Source organism: Anguilla rostrata, chromosome 13, assembly GCF_018555375.3.
Source record: "Anguilla rostrata isolate EN2019 chromosome 13, ASM1855537v3, whole genome shotgun sequence".
Lineage (NCBI taxonomy): Eukaryota > Metazoa > Chordata > Actinopteri > Anguilliformes > Anguillidae > Anguilla > Anguilla rostrata.
In genome coordinates, this window is record NC_057945.1 from 22,310,401 (window position 1) to 22,333,413 (window position 23,013).

Sequence of the window (23,013 nt, forward strand, 5' to 3'; positions counted from 1 at the left end):
ACTCAATTTGTGAAAGGGAGGGGTGGTGGGTGGAATGCTCCAAACGGACCACACTAATGTTAACCTAATAGCCACAGCACCTACAACGTCCTCATGGTGAGCACTTCTCAGTACGGCCAAGCAGGCAGCTCTCAAATATGTGAAAGCCTGTCCTCATCTGTATGTCTGTCCAGCAGTTTTTCCTGTGACTTTTTTCTACTCTTTGCTATCTGACAACAGCACAAACACTCAGAGCATAAATGCATGTAATGACCTGCTTTAAGCGCTCCTAAAAGTCAAATTAATCCCAATGTAGTAGGAAAGAAAATAAAATGTAAATCAGCAGTTGCGCACTGAGCAATTACCTGAGTATGTGCTCTAGTAAATATTTTCGCGAATTTGAAATTAATGTCCTACAAATTTGCGGGCATTCTGCCAGTTGAGCAAGTTGGTGTGTCAATACAGAGTTCTAGCCTCAAGCTCCCATGGGTCATTGCAAAGTCTTAAGTGATGTTGGTGAAATTCTTGATGGGAACAGCATAATAATAGCAAATCGGTAAACAGAATTTTAATTTTAAAAGGGTAAAAGGGTTTAAATGGGTTTTATATGTTCAAGCTGTACATTAGCTAGATCACTACCATAAAACTAATTATGCTTAGTATGGTAGTAACCCACCATAATTCACCACATGTCATTAAATGCATATATTGCTATATGCATTCAATAACACGGGGTGAATTTTTCCGTGAAGGTTGAAGTCGGTTTGTGCATGAGGGAAGTGTAGTTCCCACGGTCACCCGGGGTTTTCACCACTCACTCACTGGACTCATTTTCATTACAAATGTAATGTAAATCAGTGAATGGGGTACGGGGGAGAGTGAAGGGGTACAGGGGGAGTGAATGGGGTATGGGGGAGGGTGAATGGGGTACGGGGCAGAGTGAATGGGGTACGAGGGGGAGTGAATGGGGTACAGGAGAGTGTGAAGTGTTCCGGAGCCTCACCTCCTGCCGTTTGATTTCTTTGGAGGACAGCATGTGGCCGAGCCGCACGTCGAAGGTCTCGCTCCACAGCTTGCTGTCGCGGCGCTTGGTGGTGGCGGGGGGGGCGTGGCGGCTCCATGGTCGCGGCAGGGCCCCCTCTGTCCGGCTCTCACTTCGGAAACTGATGGAGCGCTGCCGAGGCGGGGGCCAGAAAAAGAACAGGGCATTTTTATACACAAATTTCAGTAGTTGGTCAGCCTTAGCTACAATTAAGACTAGCCAATAACACCGCCAGAATTTCCCCAACAGTTACCATGGTAAATTTATGTGTAAATGCCAGTATGGAATTCGAAAGTATACTGAGAGTTCCACCAATGGCAACAGAGAGTTTTAAAAATCTTTATGGGCTAGTTCAAAAGGCATGACTCTGTTTGACAGTACTTTCCTACTGTAGATGAGTAATAATGCTGGATATAATGGGTTTGTGTGTAAGAATGCGTACAGCCGCTCTTCTGAGGAGAAATCATTCAGAAATCCTCATTTTCACTGACACACTGGTAAGTGACACACAGACCGGAAGATCATGTGACAGTGTGAAACAGTGACAGTGTGGAGGGTGATTCACGGGCCGTTTGAAAAGCACTTTCCTCTGGGACTTTCCTCACCCAGTCTCCATCTGAATAATCGTAAGGAGCGCAAATATAAAACAAAGGTGAAGCAATTCAAGGAACTAAGACAAGCCCAGAAAATAGGCTATGGCGGGGCTAGTCCACAACAAAGCAGAACTGCGTAAAGTCCCCTCTCAAGCCGTGTGTGTGAAAGAGTGAGGCTAGCGCTCGGTTGTCTTGAAACAAGAAATGGGACCAGACCTCAACTGCAGCACAATCAAAGTCAAAGTCCAGCTAGATATACAGATAACACGTCTCCGTCAGGAACCAATGCGCGATATAGCCGAGTGCACAGAGCTGCTGCTAGTTAATACTCAAAGGTTCCAATCAGACATGACCACATAATGCAAAGCAGATACACAGACAGGATCAAAAATTAAGAACATAACATGCATTCAAATACAGCAACGACGCTTCATTTCCCAAAATTATCCTCCCTTATTTACATATTTGAATTTGACAGTGAGAGAACGAGAGGGATGGAGGGAGGGTGAGAGAGAGAGAAAGAGTGACAGAGGGTACTAGCTGTGGAAGTTTTCTGCAGTATGTCACGCTGATAAGCTGGGAGAGAGTGGCTGGCGCGTGTGTGAGGTGTGAAAGCAGAAGGGAAAACAGTGGACCAGTGGAGAGGAATCAGACAGCCATTTCCCCGCACACACACGGACACATTCACACACTCTCACACATACACACACGCACACACAGACAGACACAGACACAGACAAAACCTTCCACATTTATACACATACAGCCACTCAGGTATAAAGATACACAAATACACACAGGGATGCACACATACACATGCTATTGAGATCTTGTATTAGTACTGTAGCAACACCCTGCATAATATAAGAACATAAGGACACAGAACAACACTAATATACAGCCAAAGGCCACTTTCCCACAGACAAAATACAGCTCAAGGAGACTCTTCCAGGGTATTTACACCATTACATAACACAGACATTCAGAGCTGGTGATTGGAAGTGTCCGACAATACTCTAGCCAAGCCAATAAAGACATTCATCGCTATTTGGCAGCTCAATGTAGCAGATTGGTCATTGTTGGAATGGGTCTTTGGGCTCAGTTTTCATCGTGTATGAAAACCGGATCAAAACAGCACAATTATGACTGAGCAAATGCAAAGCAGTCACAAGGAGTTTAAGAGCAGCAGAACCACAATACATTTGCGTGGTGTGCGTGTGTGTGTGTGTGCGCGCGTGTGTGTGTGTGTGCGCGTGTGTGTGTGTGTGTCTGTCTGAGCGCATGTGTACCTGCAGTGACTGGCCAATGCGTTTGAGGGGCGCTGCCTTCACAGGGGGGATGAGGCTGGCCAGAGATGTGACCCGGGACAGGGGCTTCACCCTTTTATTACTGGGCTCCTGAGGAAGAGGAGAGGGAAAGCGGATTAGAGCACGTCACCACACGAACACGCACACACACACGCACACGCACACATACACGCATGCGCACATGCGTATGCACCAACAGCACTCACCACCTCAGACAGGTGGGGACCGTCCTGCGCATGATCTCCATGGGGCCCCTGTGCCCAGCCAGCAGCGAGACGCGGCGGGGGGGCCCAGCCGATGGCCAGAGCGACCTCCGCGTGACCCTCGCCCCCCCCCCCGCCCCGATCCTGAACCATGTGAACTCACGTACGTCCACAACCTGCAAACTGCCTCTCCTGTCGTCAAGGTTACATGTGGACAGGGGCCCCTTCACATGTTACGCAACCCCCGAACCCGTCCAAAATGCCCAGGGGTAAAAACGTCAGCAGGGTAAAGAGGACGTAATATTCCGATGCGGTTAGGGACCGCCTCACGGGGACTGGCAGGCAGGCACGCAGTGGGAGAGGACGGCCCTTCAGGCAGCAGGCAGGTCACCTACACATCATGGCCGCCTGCAGGCACCAAAGCGTTTCCCATCTACTGCATCACACGCAAGAACAGACCAACACACAGGAGGCTCTGGACGAGCTTGCAGAGACGAATGGCTCACCTGCAGCACCTTCATCTCCCTTCTGCCTCCTGTAGTTTCCCTTCCTGCGCTCTCTCCCTCACACTCTCTCTCTCCTTCCCTCACTTTCTCTCCCTCCCTCACACTCTCTCTCCTTCCCTCACTCTCTCTCTCCCTTCCTCACACTCACTCTCCCTCTCTCTCCCTCCTCACACTCTCTTCTTCCCCCACTCTATCTCTCTCCCTCACACTCTCCCTCCCTCCCTCAATCACTCTCTCTCTACCTCCATCACTCACTCACTCTCTCCCTCCATCAGTCACTGTCCCTCCATCAGCCACTCTCTCTCTCCCTCCTTTGCACAGAGCTGGTATGACATCACAGCAGCTGCCCGATCAGTATTCAGAGTGCAGACACTCTGTAGACACTCAGGTGCATGCACACGTGCGTATGCGCTCACAAGCGCACATATACACAGTCAGGTAACAAAACTACACACAGGTAACAAAACTATGTCGACCATACATGCATACACATATAGAACAAAACAAAATGCATACTGCGTAATATTGTGTTTTAAATACCAATATTTAGGAAAGTTTTTTTTTTGAAAAGAAAAAGAAAAACCTATTTACGCAATTTAAGATAAAAGATGTGCATTACAGTAAGAGTAACCAAGCCATTTCACTATTTTCAGTTGCCATCAATGAAACCAGGTGTTTCATAACAGTCCTTCCTATTTGGAACAGGTTAAAGGGCACATATTACCTTCCCAAAAACACCGTGCTGTCGAAACAACTCAACGTGGCACTGGGCTCACTACCGTTGCGCAACAATCGCAAAAAGCCAGATTTTGACTCGATTGGTGGACGTAAACAAGCAGAAAAACAAGTCCTGCTGATGAGCAGCAGTTTGAACAAACCGTTGCATCACAGGTGCGGTGGTTCTACTCAAAAACACAACAGACACAAAGCAGGATCTATATCTGGTCCTGCACAGTCACCAATACTGCGCTGAAAGACGAAGAGTCTGGAATAATCCATGATCCTCAGGTGTCCAAGACAAGCCCTCATTATCAGCCCCATCACCTGCTTCCCTGTCACTTGACTTTGGCTGACCCTGGCATCATTTATTAAAGCTGATTCACTCCAGATAACTCTCTGTGCTTTAGCAAAATGACCTTACTTCCCCCCTCCTGGCCTCTATCCCAGAATCTGACCCCGTGTGATTGCCTGTGAGACAGGGTCAGGCAGGCAAACTCCAGACAGATTTCACCTCTGGCCCTGTGTGCAGACTCACAATACCCAGCCAGTCCTGGAGTTATGTAACAGGGAGCCAGCCACACACCTCCATGACACACACACACACACCCAAGCAGACACACACACACACACACAGGAGCACACACACAGGAGCACGGACACACATACACACAGACACACACCAGTGCAGGTACACACACACACACGAGCAAGCACAAACACACACACACACACACACACACACAGGAGCACAGACACACATACAGAAGCACGCGCGCACACACACACACACACACACACACACAGGAGCACGGACACACACACATCAGAGCAGGTACACACACACACACATGAGCAAGCACACACACAGCAGCACGCGCACACACACCTGCTCTCTCCTCCAAACAGGTGACTCAGTGGACACAGTCACATTGCCTGGCCTGCTCCGTCCCTGTCCCCTGTCTGAGAGGACTCAGCAGGGAGCCGCTGGCTGCAGTATTGGGGGCATGCACCATGACCCGCACCTCTCCACACAGGCTTACATAACGCCAGGCTCCCGCCTGGAAGGAGGCTCTAATGTGGAAAGTGTTTTGTCAGGAAATAAGAGAACCTCCATTTCTGACCGCTGTCAGAGTACACTTGATGACCACCCTGGACAAAAGCTTGCTTTTACAATGGCCAGGCCAAATCGCTCACTCAGGACACAAATGTGCATGTCTCCCATGGCTCGATATCCCCTACTGCAGGACTCAACATGCCTTCCAGCGTGGAGCCCAGAATAAGCACTGGATCAATGCACTTATGTGCACGTCCTTCGATCGCATAATTATAAAATAATGCCCTGGCGTGATCACTGGTCGGTAGTCCCAAACCACAACCACACAAGACCCCAGGGAGGCTTCGCAGTGCCCAGGGTCCAGCGTGTCCACTCAGTGACACGACAGGCCAGCAAAGCTTCTCACCAGACACTCAGCACCGTGTTAGCATGTATGTATACACCACCTTTTACAAAACATTTGTCACAATACCAGTAGTCACAATACAACGCCCTGTACTGTAACACACCCAACCAGAAGCTGCAGTAATTAGGGAGCTGAGCATCCAGTGAGTCTACGGAATCTGTGCTTGACTGCAGTGACGTGACGGGAGAGCACAGGCTCACACCGTTGCACGTGTGACTGAACGCCACAAGACTGCCTTCACCTGTCTGCGCCCGACCCACCTGGCAGCCAGGCCAGCTGATCGGACCGGGTGAGCTCATCCCGATCAGCGGCGCCAATGGCTCCGGCCATCCCTCCCGCGCAGTAAATAAAAGCCAGAAGACGACACAGTGATAAACGCTGGCCGTGCACCCCGTGCAGCCCTGTACTGGAGGAGAGCGGAATGCACACAGTGCTAATGTATGATGCATACTGACAGAGGGGGGGGGGGGGAAACGGGAGTCTGCTGTTTATGTGCACCGGGGAAGCTGAGCAGACGAAAACAAAACAGCGCAGAGGGAAGAGAAGGGTCTGCTGGGAAAACCCGGACCACGTCAGCGGCGTGCGCTCGGTGGAGGCTTTCCAGGCAAGCAACAAACGGGTCCACCGAAATATTAATTTCTTTGTTGACAGTGAAATACTGTTCCTCTTTTCTTCCCCCGATGGCGTTTTGCCTTTTCGCCAAAATAACCAATCGCAGGAAGCTTGCAGGGAACAAACCGTGGGAGAGCGGGCAGAGCAGGTCGCTTCCAGATTACAGTTTGTTCCAGGTCTTGGTCCAGCCACTGGGCTCGCTCACACGAGGGGAGCTCTCCTCTGCTCTGCACACCCGTCTCCTCACCTGGCGGGCCACCGTGGTGCCCTGGAAACCGAGCGCCTCCCAGAAACGATCTTACATAACCATCCCTGGCTAGGCCACACTCCCATTTTTTTACTGTACGATAAACCTGAATGAGTCACTGTGCTTCTCCACCCCTCCACCGCTCCAAAAAAACTCCATTGTCAACCCGCTTGAACTCCTTCCAAAATGTCTCACTTTCTACAATGGAGTTTAAAAAAAAAAAATCTCTCTCTGGAGGTGTTCTTATTTTTTAAGACCGGGGTTTCTTTCTCTGTCATTTTGTTTTTTTGCTTTGTTTCGCTTTGTTTTTCCCCTTTCATTCCCGTAAATGAGAAAAAGCAGGGTGGCCAGCAGGGATTTGGGTAACTAAGGAGATGACACAAGCCCCGCGTGCCTGTGGACCCAACCGGCCTTCCTGCGCCTCGGCCCAGTGCTGGCCTCAGAGCAGATAGCAGCCTGCGTGGCTCCCTCACAGTCAGATTCATTAGCGCAGTGCTAACGGGCTGTAATGAAGCGCAGGGGACCAGTTCTCCTCCTGCGGGCATGTGGCTCTGTGATAAGGCCTCCATCTCCCTCCTGTTCACACACAGAATGATCTGGAATAAAATGCAGGGGTACTAGCTCTCCTCCTGTCTGTGTGGGGCTGTGTGATAAGGCTTGCTCCTTCCTCTCAGCTAACCAGACTTAAACCCTCTCCCCTCACCCCATACGTCTTCACTCTGGGAAAAAGTCCTGAACTAAAATTGCTTATAAATCAAACGGATTAAACTTTTCTCTTAATGCCGGGCATTAGTTTACACACAATATTTTTAGAGCACTTTTATTTTTAGGCATTTCGTAATACTCGTCACTACAAAATCAAAGTTGGGAGACACTGATTTTTCTTCACAGTTCTTTAAAGTTTAAGCAGTAAGATTATGGGGAAAAAAATACCCCCTCCCTCCCTCCCAAAACATCCATTTGCCATCCAACAAAACAGATACTTGGAATGGAACAAGGGAAGAGAAAACGCTGAAACGGTTGAAGGCGTCTCCATGGAAATGGGCCTCGGTTTTAAGGGGGGTGTCCCGGAGCGTGATTTAGGATGACGGGCACCAGCAGCAGCATGAAAGACAGGGCCCGGGGCGAGGACGCGTGACTCGGGGCGGCGCATTGTGCTAAGAGAGAGAGTCTGGGAGGCTGATGAGTCATGGTGCGATCACAGCGCGCACCGCACAGGGAGGGACGCAGCCGCCGCCGCTCGAAGGAAACCCAGCTCAGACTCCGGGCACGGCCAAATTTTACTATTTTTTGGGGGGGGGAGCGGGGACTCGGTGGCTGCTGTAGTCGACGCGCGTGAGAATGAACGGGGAGAGGGGGCACGTGGAATTAAACTCAGGAGAAACCCAGAGGCACTCAGCCAGCATCACAACCCTGAGACAGATCGCCCGTCCGTCACTCTCTCCTACCACCTGAGAAGTCATTTGTTTTGTGTGCGGGTTCCTTAACCTGACAGAGCGTAGGGATTATATCTACATCACTTGGCCCTGAGTTTACATCCTTGGAGGTCTACTCACAGGGTGGAGTCACCAGGCAGCTTGTGCTGAACAGTGTTCACATGTGCAGTGACTCAGACAGCCACTGCTCAGGTTTGGTTTGATGAGAATGAAATCACACCAAACAGCAGCAGGAGCATTCTTGTTCTCTGAACTGCAAGCAAGGTTATAAGTTCAATCTGTCTGGAATTTACAGTGCTGGTAATGTGTTAGGGGGTAAAGCCACCGGGCGAGATGAGAGTTGCATGGTGAGTTTGCTCATCTCCCTCCGGCAAAACAGGTTTGAGCAAACAGCCCCAAGCCAAGGTGATGTCACTGCAGCGCAGAGCAGCTCAGATACCTGTAAGCTAGGTAATGGTTACCTTCCCATACCAACATCTCTTCTCCTAAACACCAAGGGGCACCCCCCCCCCCCACCAACACTCAGACTAAATCCCAACAGGTCTCACTCTGGCTGCTCCTGATGCCATGACAGGCTACACAGCAGAAGGATGGAGTCTCTGCTTTAATGACATTGAATAAGAGATTTCAACCGCATGATGCATTTCTCCATCACTGAAATCTCTCCCTTTCTCCTACACTGATATTCCTCTCTCTCTCCCTTGCTCTCTCTCACTCTCTCTCATGCTCTCTCTCTCTCTGAGACCCAGCATTTTGGGTTTCAGGGGGAAGGGAGTGAAGATATGCCTGACATACTGTCGGGGTATCATCTGTGATCCGACATTTCCGAGGGCAACGTCCCGAGGGAAGCTGCATCTGGTCTTACTTAAAATACGCAAAATACCTCAGGGGCCGATGTGCCAGAGAAGAAAGGAGAAGAGAAGACAAGAGAAGAGAGAGCAAGAGAGTGAGAGGATTGGACCGTAATCCACTGGATGTTTTTTCAAGGGAAACCTGACAGGATAAATTTGCTGTGATTGACATTCAGCCCTTTGTGCATTTGATAATGCACCCTTGAGGGAGGGGGGGGGGGCGACACTACTGTTCATCAACCCCCCACAGCCCCTCCATCTCTAAATGAAACCCCTTCAAGTTAAATGTGGTTAAAGCCCGCAGACAGCACAGACCACGACACAGCACAGCTCTCTAACCTTCAGCACAAGAGGGCCTTTTCATTCCTGAGCCGTCAGGGTTAGCCGTGAAGCTCAGCCTTCACGTCTTGACTGCCGATTAACAGAGCCTAAAATCCAGCCGTAAGGGTCACCGGCCATGGCTTCTTCAGGCATGTGTGGTGCCAGAAAGTGATACTGGGATCAGAAAGTGATACTCCAGAGGAGGACACTCTGCAAGCCCTGACTGATTTAACGACATTCCCATATGGGCCAGAGTGGCTCCCCAAAACACCCCCCCCCCCCAAACACTCTACCACCACATCCTCGTCCTTCAGCCGGAACGAGGGAAGGCCTCTCACAGCAAACTGAACCTTAAGATCTGCGGGAGGACTGAGGTGTCACTGTGAAAACATTAAGTTAAGTCTGCCATTTCAACATAAACGATGCACCAGGGGATGATAAAACAACGGGAGAAAAGCCTCTTCCTCTTTTGTTCAGCTGTTCTGTTTTATTCCATTAACTGCGGCAGCCTCATGGCTTTTCATTGTGTCCACTTTGTATTTTCAGGATTCTGTTATAGATTCAACACTTCAAGTTACCCAAGCTGGGGGGCTGATGCATTTAGAAACCCCCCGACAAAACAATAAGCAAAAGGAGCGTTGGAGAGACTGACAGTTGCGGACTGACAGATAAATGTGCTTCTGATTGTCCTTGTATGTCTGAAATTGTAATTACTTGCTTTTCTGTGCCATCTGCAGACTGCTCTGCAGTGTTCTTAAAAGTCTGGGTTTAGACATTGTTGGGAAGGATAGCTTTTTCCCCAACTGACCTTCTTGGTTAAAGAATGTTTTTTTATTATTATTATTAGCATTGGTAATAATAATAATGCAGAGAGACTCAAAGAACATCAGATGACTTCCCTCACAGTGGGTTCTGAGGGTGGCAGCTAGCAACTTCTCTGAAATGCACTCAGAAGTTCCTGTACAGTTCATTGCTGTCAGTTTTGAACTGACCTAAAGCAGAGCCTTGTCTCGCGTAATATGTCGAGCAGCAGGAACACGGTGCACTTAAGACTGCTTTTAAACATTTCCTAGTCTCCAAACTCTAATGTTCCCCCAACCCTGAACCACTTATTTAAGACACTTAAGGTTTCGCTGCACCACTTCCACACACCGTAAAATACGTGAATTTAATGTAACGTGTGCAACAGTGCCAGACACCAAAAACACTCTGAACAAACGTTTCACCTGGGTAATCTTCGGGTTCTTGTATATCCGAAGGGCATTCTGCTCAGTTCTACAGACTTTACATAGGCTACTTCTGATCAATCTGAGCAACTTTTTTTTTTAGAATACCCACTTCTTTTATATGTATGTAATTCATAAGTCGTAAAACTATAAATGGTATTACAGAGGGCGCGTGGGCGCTCAGATGAGCTGCACACAAAGAACATCTCTCACATAGCCGTGTCGTTGAACACTGCTGATGTGCTCTCACTTAGAAGTCATGCTAGCAAAGCTCCTAAAATACCGTAAGAATTAATATCAACAGAATTAATGTATCTTATGAGCTATTAAAGCGAACAGTTAGGCAGATAAGGCGTACATGGGTTATATTATATATACTACCATAAAGGCTTTGTAGACATCAGTGGAGAAGAGTCGTAACCACTGGGTGTTTAGTGAAACAAATTAAATACATGCATACTGACAGAGTAATATAAAAAAAACATTCAAACGGGTTCTGAATTTACAGCGGAATCAAAGCATGCAGGACCGATTATAGTGTCACAAATAGAGGCACTAAGGAAAAGCATCTAAAATGCAAATATTCTTAAACCGAAATTGACCGTTTTAAAAACATCAAAAAGTCTAACGATTCTCCAAGAGTCCACTTTTTACTTTACCACCGCAATAATGTACAGGGAAAGTCAGCCAGGTATTCGATTTGGCACACATACCTCTGCTTCTTTAACAGGATTGTCGCGAACGGTCTGCACTTCCAAGGCATAATTCGCCCTTTTCAAGACAAGGTAAAAGGGGTAATCCTTTGCCACCATGCTGGCTGTTTCGGAAGCTACAGCAGAGGCAACGGTAACAGGGTAGTCGAAGGCGAGTCTGCCGGTCACGGTGCCCGCCAGCTCTGCGGAGTTCCAATCCCTAGTGAAGAGCGTCTGCCAACATAGCCCGAGAGAGCAGCTCGTGTGTACGGAAAGCCGTCTGCCAACAACAAGCGTGCGTGTTCATCTGAGACAAGCGTGTTAGAAAACCCTCTCCCCCCTGTAGCGGGTTCGGCTTACTCATGGGAATTTTACAGAGCTGTCGAGTGCGCCACTTACTGGAGCAACTCATTTCCACCGCTGGTGCCGCCACATACACATAAGGTTAATCGCAGTTTTACATTTTTGTTGCCTAACCATTTTTGTCAACTTCACAAATTTCTAAGAGTTCTACTTCGAGCAAAAGAAAGGCGTGTTGTTTTACCCTTGATTGGAGTCGCTAATCTTAAATGTAGTGGAATGTTAATTTTTTGGTGTGATAAAAAGTAAAATGGCATGTGTAACAACTTCTAAAATGTATGTTCTATTTAGAAGTACATCCCCTTTTGGTCCCAGGATTGGACTAGCACTTACATGAAATTGCAAACGAATAGTTAAGGACTAATGTGTGTTGAATTCAGGACACCTACTCTTTGACAAGCAACAGTAATATATAGGTTTACAACTCTGAATTAATGCACTTGCATTTCAAAATAAGTTATTTAAATAATCACATACTTTTTCTAACCTCAGTGCCCTGAACATCATGGGTTTGTAGTGTACCAGACCTTTGATTTCATTCATTTTACAGTTGCATCTTGAACAAGTTGGGGCAGTTTTACATTTAAGGTTATGTTGTCTCTAACCCTTAATTTGAATGCAATCCATCAAAATTTCCAAACATTGTGTGTGTGTGTGTGTGTGTGTGTGCGTGCATGTGTGTGAATGCACACGTGTGTGAGTGCATGTGTGTACTTGCATGTGTGCATGCATGTGTGTGTGTGTGTGTGCATGTGTGTGAGTGTGCACGTTTGTGTGCATGTGTGTGAGTGTCCGTGTGCATGTGTGTGTGTGTACATGCGTGCGTGTGTGTGTGTGCGTGCATGTGTGTGTGTGAGTGCATGTGTGTGTGTGTGTGTGTGTGTGTGTGCGTGTGCGCACGTTTGTGTGCAGTGTGTGAGTGTCCGTGTGTGTGAGTGCATGTGTGTGTGTGTGTGCGTGTGTGTGACTGTATGAGGATTGGGGGCTATTCATTCTATTTTCCACAGCAGCTAACGAGACTAAACAGCCTGGGGTCCCGCTCAGAGCAGAGCCGCATTTCTGTGCACACCAGGGCGCTGCGGCTGCTTCTTCATTCAGTTTGCATTTGCCAAGTGAGGATAAGGCTGCACAGCACCACAGAACTACAGCAGCTCCTGTTACAGCCAGCAGGAAACTGGGCACAGCTTTAAGGGGCTTTGTTGTGCGAGGCTGAGCACTTCCTCCTATTGTATTCCTATCAGTCCCAGGGAAGTGTGCAGGGGCAGGGGTGGTGCTGTGGGGGGTGGGGGGGGGGGGGGGGGGGGGGGTGGCCGTGTGAGAGGTGGGGGCCTGGGGGGTGGGCAGTAGGCCTCTAATTCCAGCCCTGCTCTGTCAGTACACAAACACTGGCTTTTTACAATCACAGAGTTGTCACTCAAAGCAGCCTCACTCACCACTTAAAAAACCACCAAAGCTGTCCCTGATGCCAAAAAGACAAAAGAAAAAAACAAATTTAATCTAACCAGACCCGAGGACCATTGTAATTCAGTGGTCCCCTGATATTTTTCTAGCCCAGCCTGCTCCAAGTTAAACTTTTAAGAGCTTCCTGTTTGGTGGGTAATATTTTTGGGACTGGGGAAATTGGCTATGCCGAAAGCCTAAAACAAACAAAACAGGTTAAATTTGTGCAAATGCAACTAAAATGGTCTCAAGTGCTCTTCTCGTAAGTCACAATTGGTTTGCTGCAGTTCAGGTACGGTACACCCAACAAATTTCACAGGACATTACAATACATTTATCTGTGACACAGTTTGAAGGGACATTCTTCTTTCTGGTCAATCAAAATTCACTGACAGACCCAAAGTAGAGAGATTCGCTGCAATTAAACCACAACATCCTTCCTTTCCAGTCATTCATATCATCATGGGTTGCAGTAGTATACCAGACCAGACAATTGGACAAATTACATTATCAGCAACTAATCACGACAAACAGCATCTTACTCCTCCTCCTGAGTTTGCCGTTTGTGGAGGGAAAAAAGATATGATCACTTCTTTACCATCACTACACGTCATTCTGAGCTTTTCCGTCTCTTCAGATGAGCAGTTTCGATAAACCCTGCATGCTCTTCTATGTTATTTTAATCTAAAGTAGGCAACAGGAAGTTCGGCATAAACACCTAAGAATGTTACCTTGTGCGAAATTCTGCTCAAGCATCCTGTTTCCCAAAAGGCATAGAGGCGACTGTCAAGTCAAAACACAGACGTGGTGTCTGGACTGAGGCATGCGTTCACCAGCGGGGCTTGGGGGTTTGGGCTGAGGTGTTGGAGGTGGTCATGGGTGAAGGCCCCAACCCCTTTAATTCCAGGCATTCTGGTGTTGACTGTCAGACGGCTTTGTGAAAAACACAATTCACCTTCACAAAGTCCTACATCTGCATCGAGGCATTGTCCAGCACATATTTGTACACGGAAAACACGTAAATGTCTTTTACGGTTATGGAATATACTGCAATGTTTTGTAAATATTTAGATTTTTTGGAAATGTATGGCATCAAATACTTACAGAAGAGGATTAGGGCCACGTGAAATTTTTTTTGAGTTCTGACTTTAAAGTCAGAATTCTGAGATTAAAGTCAGAATTCTGAGAATAAAGTCAGAATTCTGAGATTAAAGTCAGAACTCAGAATTCTGACTTCATTCTCAGAATTCTGACTTTAATCTCAATTCTGGATTCATGGTAGGACACATCTGTAAACCTTTCAGTTCAATTCAATTAGATTCAGTAAATTTCAGTTTTAAATCAATCCACTTTATCTATCTCCAAGGGCTAGAGTTGGGTTGGAGCTTTGTAAAATGACAAGACTTTATGGAATATACACAAATACACAAAGCAGACAAGACAGCATATATTACAAAACAAGAAGAACAATAACCACACAACAGAGCATAGCTTTTAAAGTCCACCAAGTACAAACTAAAAATGGTCTTAACAAGTAAAATGAATGAATGAATAAATAAATAAATAAATAAATACGGAGATTCCATTGTGTTATTCCAGTTCAAAGAACCTCAGATTGACAGTTCCCTTTCATTAAGAGAGCATGTGATCCTGCCTACCCAGAACCCAGTGTATGGAAACAAGGTCGATTTCTTTTATCAGTAATATCAGCTGATGATCAGGTCTACAGCCATTCTGTTGAAGGGAAGGGGAAAAAAGTATTTCATAATGATGCAATTTTTCCATATCTGCAAAAACCTATTTCTCTTCTAAAGGAGAGAAAAACACATTTGCTCAGACAATACAAGGTTACCAGACAGTGAAGCTTTAATTAACTCCTCCTCAGTTTGGATAAATTCACCCTCACTTCGTCCTGGCTGTTATTCTGAGGTTCTGTTAATTATGTAACCTGGCTTTTAGTGGAGAGGGATTCAGGAAGAGAGTGGGGGGTTTGCTATCCCCATGAAGACAGCAAAACGCCCGTACTGTCCACTGCCTCCTCCCCCACCATGAAAGACCTCACAGGCAAATCCTCCTGGCAGAATGTCTGTGTTTTTATCAGGTGGGCGGGAAAATCTAATCTCCACCCCCCCCCCCACCCCACCCCCCAGCCCCCCGCCCTTTGATAGTGTTATGACAAGCTTCACCATTAGCGCTTGACATTTAAAGGTAATCTAATCCATAACGGCAAGTGAGAAAATTGATTATGAAATCCTTTTTTTTGATGTTTTGGTGATTCAGAGGTTGTGTCAGAGGCTCAATGAAATCCGTGTCTGCTGTGTAAAATCAGAGCAGGCACAGATAGGGGGAATGCTGGTCCCATTGCTGCTGCTCATAAAAGATCATGCATTGAAATACAGTCTCAGCATCTCCTATTGCACTGCCTCAGCCTGTACCCCTGTACCCCTGCACTCTCACAGGGGTCACCTGGTAAGTGGGCACACACAGCCTGGTGTGTGCATTACCTGAGCTGGTACAGAGCTCTCTCTCTCTCTCTCTCTCTCTCTCTCTCAGGCGCGCCTGAATCGTGACCAGGGCTGAAGGACAGAGAGGGAAGCAATCAGCCAGACTTCCTTACGAGGGCTGAGATTTAATTAGAGGGCTGCAGTCGGGGCGGGGGACGGAGCAAAGAGGTGGGCTTGGGTTCTGCTTGGATGCTTTTAGGAGTGTGTGTGTGTGTGTGTGTGTCTGCACGTGTACATCTGTCTCTGTGTGCCCATCTGTGCCAGTGTGTCTGACCGTGTACATCTGTCTGTGCGTGCCCATCTGTATGTGTTGTGTGTGTGTGTGTGTGTGTGTGTGTGTGTGTGTGTGGGTGTGTGTGTGTGTGTTGTGTGTGTGTGCGCATATGTGTATGTGCGCAGGCAGGAGAGTTTTTTGTGGGGGAGGCACAGGAAGATTGGAAAAAAACCACATCAGGATTCAAATTAGAGGCATCCTCCACGCTGAGGCAACATTCTCTGCCTATCAGATTACAGCTTTATCTGCTCCCTGTTGTGATAATGGCCTGTGTGTGTTCCCCTTTCAGATCCAACAGCATAGTGTTTGTACAGGAAATGACCAACCTTGCTCCAATCTGGACAAGACTTCCCCCATTTGCTTTACATATGAATGAGACTGTGTATTGGACGCCTCCAGCCGAGTTCAGATCAAAACCGCGACAGCAGATGAGAAAAGAATGGCGAGTTTTCATTAAAGTCATTAGGATGTTACTCAGTAAAGACTCAGCCTGCATCAATCCACTATTAAGTTAAATGAGTTTCCATAACAAGTTATGTTGGTTGAGCTATCTGTTGGTTGGTTGAGCGATGTGTGTCCTCTTTCAACACTGGAAAGATGTCACGTTTAATCTCAGAGACCTGAATAGTTCATCATTATAAAACTTGCAAAGTTTGCAAGAAGGGTATTCAGTAAATATTACATAACATTTCAGGCATTTCGCAGATGCCTCTGATCCAGAACTCACACAGCTATTAAAAAAAAGATTTCATGTACCTTTCTCAAGATCACAGGTTCGATTCCCGCATAGGACACTGCCATTGTACCCTTGAGCAAGGTGCCTGCATTGCTTCAGTATACAGTATATCCAGCTGTATAAATGGATGCAGTGTAAATGGTATGTAAAAGTTGTGCTTTCGCTCTGGATAAGAGTGTCTGCGAAATGCCTGTAATGTAATGCACAACAGCAGTGTTCTACCCGAAATCTGCAACCTTTAGGTTACAAGCCCAGTTCCCTAACCATTACACAACACTGCTGCCCAAATATCCAGCTGTATAAATGTAGGATAAACATGCATGCTCTGGACAAGATCACGTGATGTGTGTTAAAATGTTAAGTTTACGGTATTAGAAGAGAAGAAACAGAACGGTGTGAATATTCATAACACTCAGCACTGAGGGAAGTCTCAGCCCATTTGAGTGATGGGAGCTGGACTTGGGTCAGGTGAGATGGCCTGGGGATTCCTCTGATTGGTGGAGACATACATAGGTATACATGTGCTAATGTTGCTACTAGAGCCTGCTGTGGGTGTGAATTGGTGGAGGGGCATTACTTTCAGTTTGTTAGATTCAGTAGCCAGTTAACACATGTAGAAATGATGCTATTTGGCGTTCTGCTTTTAGGGGACAGAAAGGATGCGGGGGTGGGAGGGGGGCTTAAACGCGACATTTCCATGACAATGAGGACCTCTCACAAATCCACAGAGATCCCCAATCACCTGCCTCTTTCTGGTGAGATCTGAAAAGTCTTCCAAATTTTCACCTGCCATTCAAGTTAATTTAATCAGGAGGCAATTTGCACGCGTCATTGGATCTGTGCATTACTGTCAACAGCGTCAACAACCCTGAACACACAAAACTGTCTAATACACCACACCAAGTCTCTCACCTTCACCTGCCTTAACAACTATTCTTCCGAGGACTACATGAAATCTATTAGAGAACTGGCCTAATCTATCCATAAAGTGGTCTGTGCTACACAGCCTTCTACTTAAGGGAATTCTCCAAAAATGCAGACACCCATTATGATGAGGTCATCGACTGTCTTGCCTTAAAATGCAGGGTTGACAAATGAGCAATATCAAAACCGCTAGTTGGGCTATAAAGCTAAACATCTCTTAGATGTAAGGCATCTAAGGTACCACGTCTGCACAAGGTTGTGAATCAAGGCTCCTGGGAGACCTTAGCTAATATGATAACACCAAGGCTGTTTAATGTTAGCCTGGCCAATAAAAACCTAAAAGTACACCCCCCCCCGCCCCACACCCCCCGCTACAAGTGAACTGAACTGCCTGTGCCTTTCAAGTGCTTTTTGGGTAATGACACTTGACACATTTCTAACTGATTAGGCTCCACTCCTCAACTTCCTGTGTTTATGCATGATACTGCTTTCATATTACAGTAATACACACACACACACCCACTTACAACACACACACAAAGCTGTCAGGAGGCTCACTGCATCCAGTAAGCGATGAGTCACACAGAAACCCAGGTTCAAGTGTCCAGCGGATGGGAAGCACTAATTTAGAAAAGCCAGAAATCAGCCCAAACACAGAGACAGCATCATGCACAGGCCATCAGACATGAAACACAAAAACAGAGACAGCATCATGCACAGGCCATCAGACATGAAACACAAACACAGAGACAGCATCATGCACAGGCCATCAGACATGAAACACAAACACAGAGACAGCATAATGCACAGGCTATCAGACATGAAACACAAACACAGAGACAGTATCATGCACAGGCTATCAGACATGAAACACAAACACAGAGACAGCATAATGCACAGGCTATCAGACATGAAACACAAACACAGAGACAGCATCATGCACAGGCTATTAGGCATGAAACACAAACACAGAGACAGCATCATGCACAGGCTATCAGACATGAAACACAAACACAGAGACAGCATCATGCACAGGCTATCAGACATGAAACACAAACACAGAGACAGCATCATGCACAGGCTATCAGACATGAAACACAAACACAGGCCACATGGACATCAATGGACCCACATGAATCTGCAGCCTTCAGCTTGTTTCAAAAGTGGGTGTGAAATGAGTGCTTGGCTCAAGCCACAGAGACCTCTGGGTGAAAAAGGGACATAAGAGCAGATGCTGTGCTCTTATGCACACACACACTCTTCCTAGCCACCCAGTCAGGCCATTGCTCATCTTGATTGATTGCCCCTTTGAAACCACACCCTGTGCTGGCCAGTGGACAACGGGCTCCCCAAAATGAATCTGGTTTCTCCCAAGGTTTCTTCCTATATGTCATCTGGGAAATGTTTGCTTGCGACTGTCACTGCGACTGGCTTGCTCTGTGGGGCTCAGGCCAGGCTATGCTGTGAGTTGCACCGTAACTATCCATCCATCCATTATCTATACCCACTTATCCTGGTCAGGGTCGCGGGGGGTGCTGTAGCCCATCCCAACGTGCATTGGGTGAGAGGCAGGAATACACCCTGGACAGGCCGCCGATCTATCGCAGAGCGCCATGACTAATTATTTGTAAAACACACTACACAAATAAAATATGATGAACTAATTGACGGCTGTTGGCATGTCTGAAGAAAGTGACTTTCAGAAAAAGAGCAGAAAGAGATTCAGTCAAACAGAATGCACAAGCAGACCCTCGTACCAGAGGCGGATCAGGCCTAACCTTTGGCTGCCAGGGGAAAAAGCGCACCAGATGACGAAGGTATTACATTACTTTGAAAGGGAAACAAGAGAGCAAACCAGTCCTTTGATGTCAGAAATAAAGCCCTAATGCTTCCCGCTTCGCAGAGCTCTGATGTGCTCCACACACAGCTATTTTCTCCCTCTTTCTGATTGGAAATCTATGTCTATTACATAAGAGTTACACTTTCCTTGAACTTCAATCTCCTTAATACAGCACGTAAATTACAGCCCTTTCGTCAGCCTGCAGAAAGGCCAGTAATCACTAAGTAGAACAAAAAAGGAATTTGGGTGGTGGGGGGGGGGGGTGTTTCTAATTTTGAATTTCATTGCAAATTACAAAAGAATATTGGACACTTTCCTTTTCTAGCCATAAAATTGTTCCTGTGGCATTTAATTATGTGGCAAAAAACACACACCTTGCAGAAGGAATATGAATGGGAAATAAGGGAAAGGGATACAAAACTGATAAGTTTTTAAAAAAAGAAAGAAGAAACAGACCTCACTTCTCAGATTATTAATGTTCCTCAAACTTATTTCAGGCAGCCATGGTATTAAACAGGTGTGCGACTGTGATATGGAACATTTTAATTAAAAGAGCTGTTACCATTAACATTACCATTACATATATATATATATATATATATATATATATATATATATATATATATATATATATATGAGGCCTTCAGAAATGGCATGCACCAAACACCCACCCTTTCAAGTTGTTCAGGTGCTCCAGTTTAGTACACACTGGGGATAAAAATGTCATCGATCTAGATATAAAGCCTGGCCCCATTCTCTTTGACAACTTAACAATGGAGGTCTCATTTGATATAAGAAAAAAAAAAAACAGGTCAGATCTAGAATGGAAAAGCACATGAACTATTCACTTTTACCCACAGACCAAAATCGGGCTGGAGAGAAGGGGGTACAGCACGTGCAAATGCAGGATTTCATTGTGGGGGTCCAGTTCCACTTACAAATATGCGCTTTCTTTTCTTCTAGAGTTAGTCTGAAATGGACAGATTCTGAATCCACGAGGAGGGCTCACATACATCCTGTGAACCGGGTCTGGATCTGTCAGTGGGTTTTTGGGTCAGTATGAGTTTAGAGGGGCAGAGAAACCAGCACACACCGCAGGTTTCCAGGACCAGGGTGGGCCACAACTGAGCCACTGTAGCGTGTACCGGGGCTAGGGTCACTGTTTGTTGATAAAGTTCAGCTTTGTAAAGTGGTCTTCAAAGAGTAGCATTAAACACCAGGGCAGCCTTTACTGTTAGCTGGAACCAAAATCAAACACAGGACCCTCACTAACTGGGTCAAATAGGGGGGAGACAGGCGTACTGCACAGGCCCGTTCTAAAAAAAGAGAGCTTCAGTTGTCCATGCCAAATTATCCTTTCATCTCCTTCAGAGAAGAGGAAATAATTACAATTTTATTTTTTTAAACAGAATTAAATTTTGAGAGTATAAGAGAAGAACCCAAAAAAACGTAAAACATGGAGGGCCAGAGTGTCGGTTGGATTTAGGTGTGTATCAGAACTGAAGCACATACATTTCAGGAGTTAAGTGGCTAGAGTCCACATAGTGTACCTTGTTTTCAAGGCCTAATCTGGCTACGGATTGAAAGGAAACCTGCAGACACCGTGGCTCCCATGACTGCAGTGAGAGATTCCTGCACTGGGGTGTAGGTAAAATATCCCATTTAAACTCTGCCTTTATTCCGCTCGGTTTGGAGCATTTAAGAAGATTAAAAGAAAAGCAGGTCAAAGCGCTCTGCGTGAATCCCTGCAGCGTGTGAGTGCTCTCTCACGGGGCCACTCCAGAAGCCAAGCTGACCCTGGAAACAGCAGAGACTTCAATCTGACGTGAGCAGAAAAAGGGAGCCACGGCTAGGCTTTCCATATTAGCTGGTTCACCCCACATTTCACCCAAAAATAGTCTGTCCAGATCAGGGTGCCCTCGGTACCATCCCAAATTTTACCTTCAATTCATGAGTTACAATGCCCCACCCACTGACAAACTAAGCAGGTGTCTGAAAAAGCAAACTCCTTCATTGTGCTCTTGTGAAATAACCTAAAAAGAATTCAGGCTGCTATTTGATTACAGTTTGCTACAAATGTAATGAATCTGATAGCACTGCCCCCACCCCCAGCGTGTCAGGCAAGGCAGTGCTGGCAGCCCCAGCGCTGTTTCATGCATTTTCTGTGATGACAAGACTAAGATAGACATGGCCTCCTGCCCCCTCCCCCCTCTGCCTCATCCTCCTCCTCATCCTCCTCCTGCAGCAACAGGCCTGCACTGTTTACTCTGAGGAGAACCATCTGTTCCCTGGAGGCAGGATGAGCAAGGCGGCCCAGAACCCCTCTCTCTCCCCCTCGCACGCGAGGCCCCCTGGAATGCTGCCCAGCACACTGACACCACCGACAGCAGACAGATGGACAGAAAGACAGACAGACAGACAGGGCTTATTTTAACAACCTGCAATTTTCACCCCCCACCTCTCAGGTCTGCAAGAAGGAGCACAAAAATTCAGACACGCCCCGCTCCTGACCTTGAGTTCACCATGACACCTGACAGCCGGTTCACGCCTACAAACTTGGGGGGGGGGGTGTGGTGTTGGGGTATTTCCACAGTGCCCTCTCCATTCTCACGCTGTACATGACATACATTGCATTGCATCAATTTGGCAGGCACTCCTGTTCCCAGCAATGTACAGAGCAAGAGAATATTAATGCATCCACCTGACTTATATTAGAGCAGCCAGGGTCTATTACACATGAGCAGACAAGGTACTGTAAAGCACCACCTACCCTACAAAAATCCAGCAAAAACCGACTGATTTCACTGTGCATGACTCTTCCTTAACGTTTACCACAATGCTTTCTCTGGAGAGTTCTGACAGGCTTTTTTGGGTCATATAAACAGGCCTGTCCCCAGTGTGCAGTGAGGTGCAGTGTATGGTTAGGAAGGGACTGAGACTGTGGCTTTCCCTCAGCCTCTACCATGGGTTTTGTTTTCCAGGCCTCATCTTTGTGTTCCTGTTTCCTGTCCAGTGAAATGTGTGGAGTCATGAGACAGTGAGGGCATCGACGCCCTGTGCCTACTACTGACCGCACATCCCTGCTCTCTGTGAGCTCTGCTCTCACTGCTGGGGGCCAGTGCAAGGAACAGTGGCCCCCTGGGCCCCTTCCTTAAAACTGGCACATAAGATCACTGATACTCACACAAATGTGGCACACCATAGTGCTCATCCACACAGGCTGCCCAGGCTCGGGCCCAAACCAGATCTCAGTTTTGGTTTAACATTTTGACCAAGATAAATAGCAAAAAAAAAAAAAAAAAATTAAACAGAATAATGCAGAACAAAAAAATTAAAAAAGAATAAAGAATCTGCAGTGTTATAACAATTGCTATGTCTCTTCTCTTCCTTGTTTATGGTGGTTAGCCTTGGCCCAAGGACCCCACACAGACCCCTGCTAAAAAATGAAGGCCCTACCCAAGTCGTTCCTCTGGCTCTGCGTCGTACACATCAGGCCCCAATGCAGTGCAACGGGTAGGGAACCGGACTCGTAATTCAGCAGCAGGCTTGGTGGAGCGCTGCCGTTGTGTCACTGAACTACGTCATTAGAAATTAATTGTTTCTGCGAATTTTCAGCTGTATAAATGAGTCATACGGAAAAAGTAATGTGCATCAGTCATGTCTAGATAGGAGCGTCTGACAAAACACTGAATGTATTCCAAATGTACACAGGCTCATTTACTGCAATAGACTTGCACAAG

The 23,013-nt window shown here is 46.8% G+C and overlaps 1 protein-coding gene across 3 annotated transcripts in view; it reads right to left on the reverse strand.

Annotated features, from left to right (window-relative positions):
- arhgef3 (Rho guanine nucleotide exchange factor (GEF) 3) overlaps positions 1-23,013 on the reverse strand; it is an 82,385-nt gene that overhangs the window by 13,892 nt on the left and 45,480 nt on the right. For 2 of the 3 annotated variants that reach the window (XM_064304578.1, XM_064304580.1), the window contains 2 exons: positions 2,904-3,011; positions 983-1,153 (listed from right to left, as the gene is read on the reverse strand). In XM_064304578.1, coding sequence (XP_064160648.1) covers positions 983-1,153; positions 2,904-3,011 — 279 coding nt within the window. Of the gene's footprint in view, positions 1-982; positions 1,154-2,903; positions 3,012-11,216; positions 11,563-23,013 lie in introns of those variants that run through there. The other variant, XM_064304579.1, reaches the window with a different exon arrangement.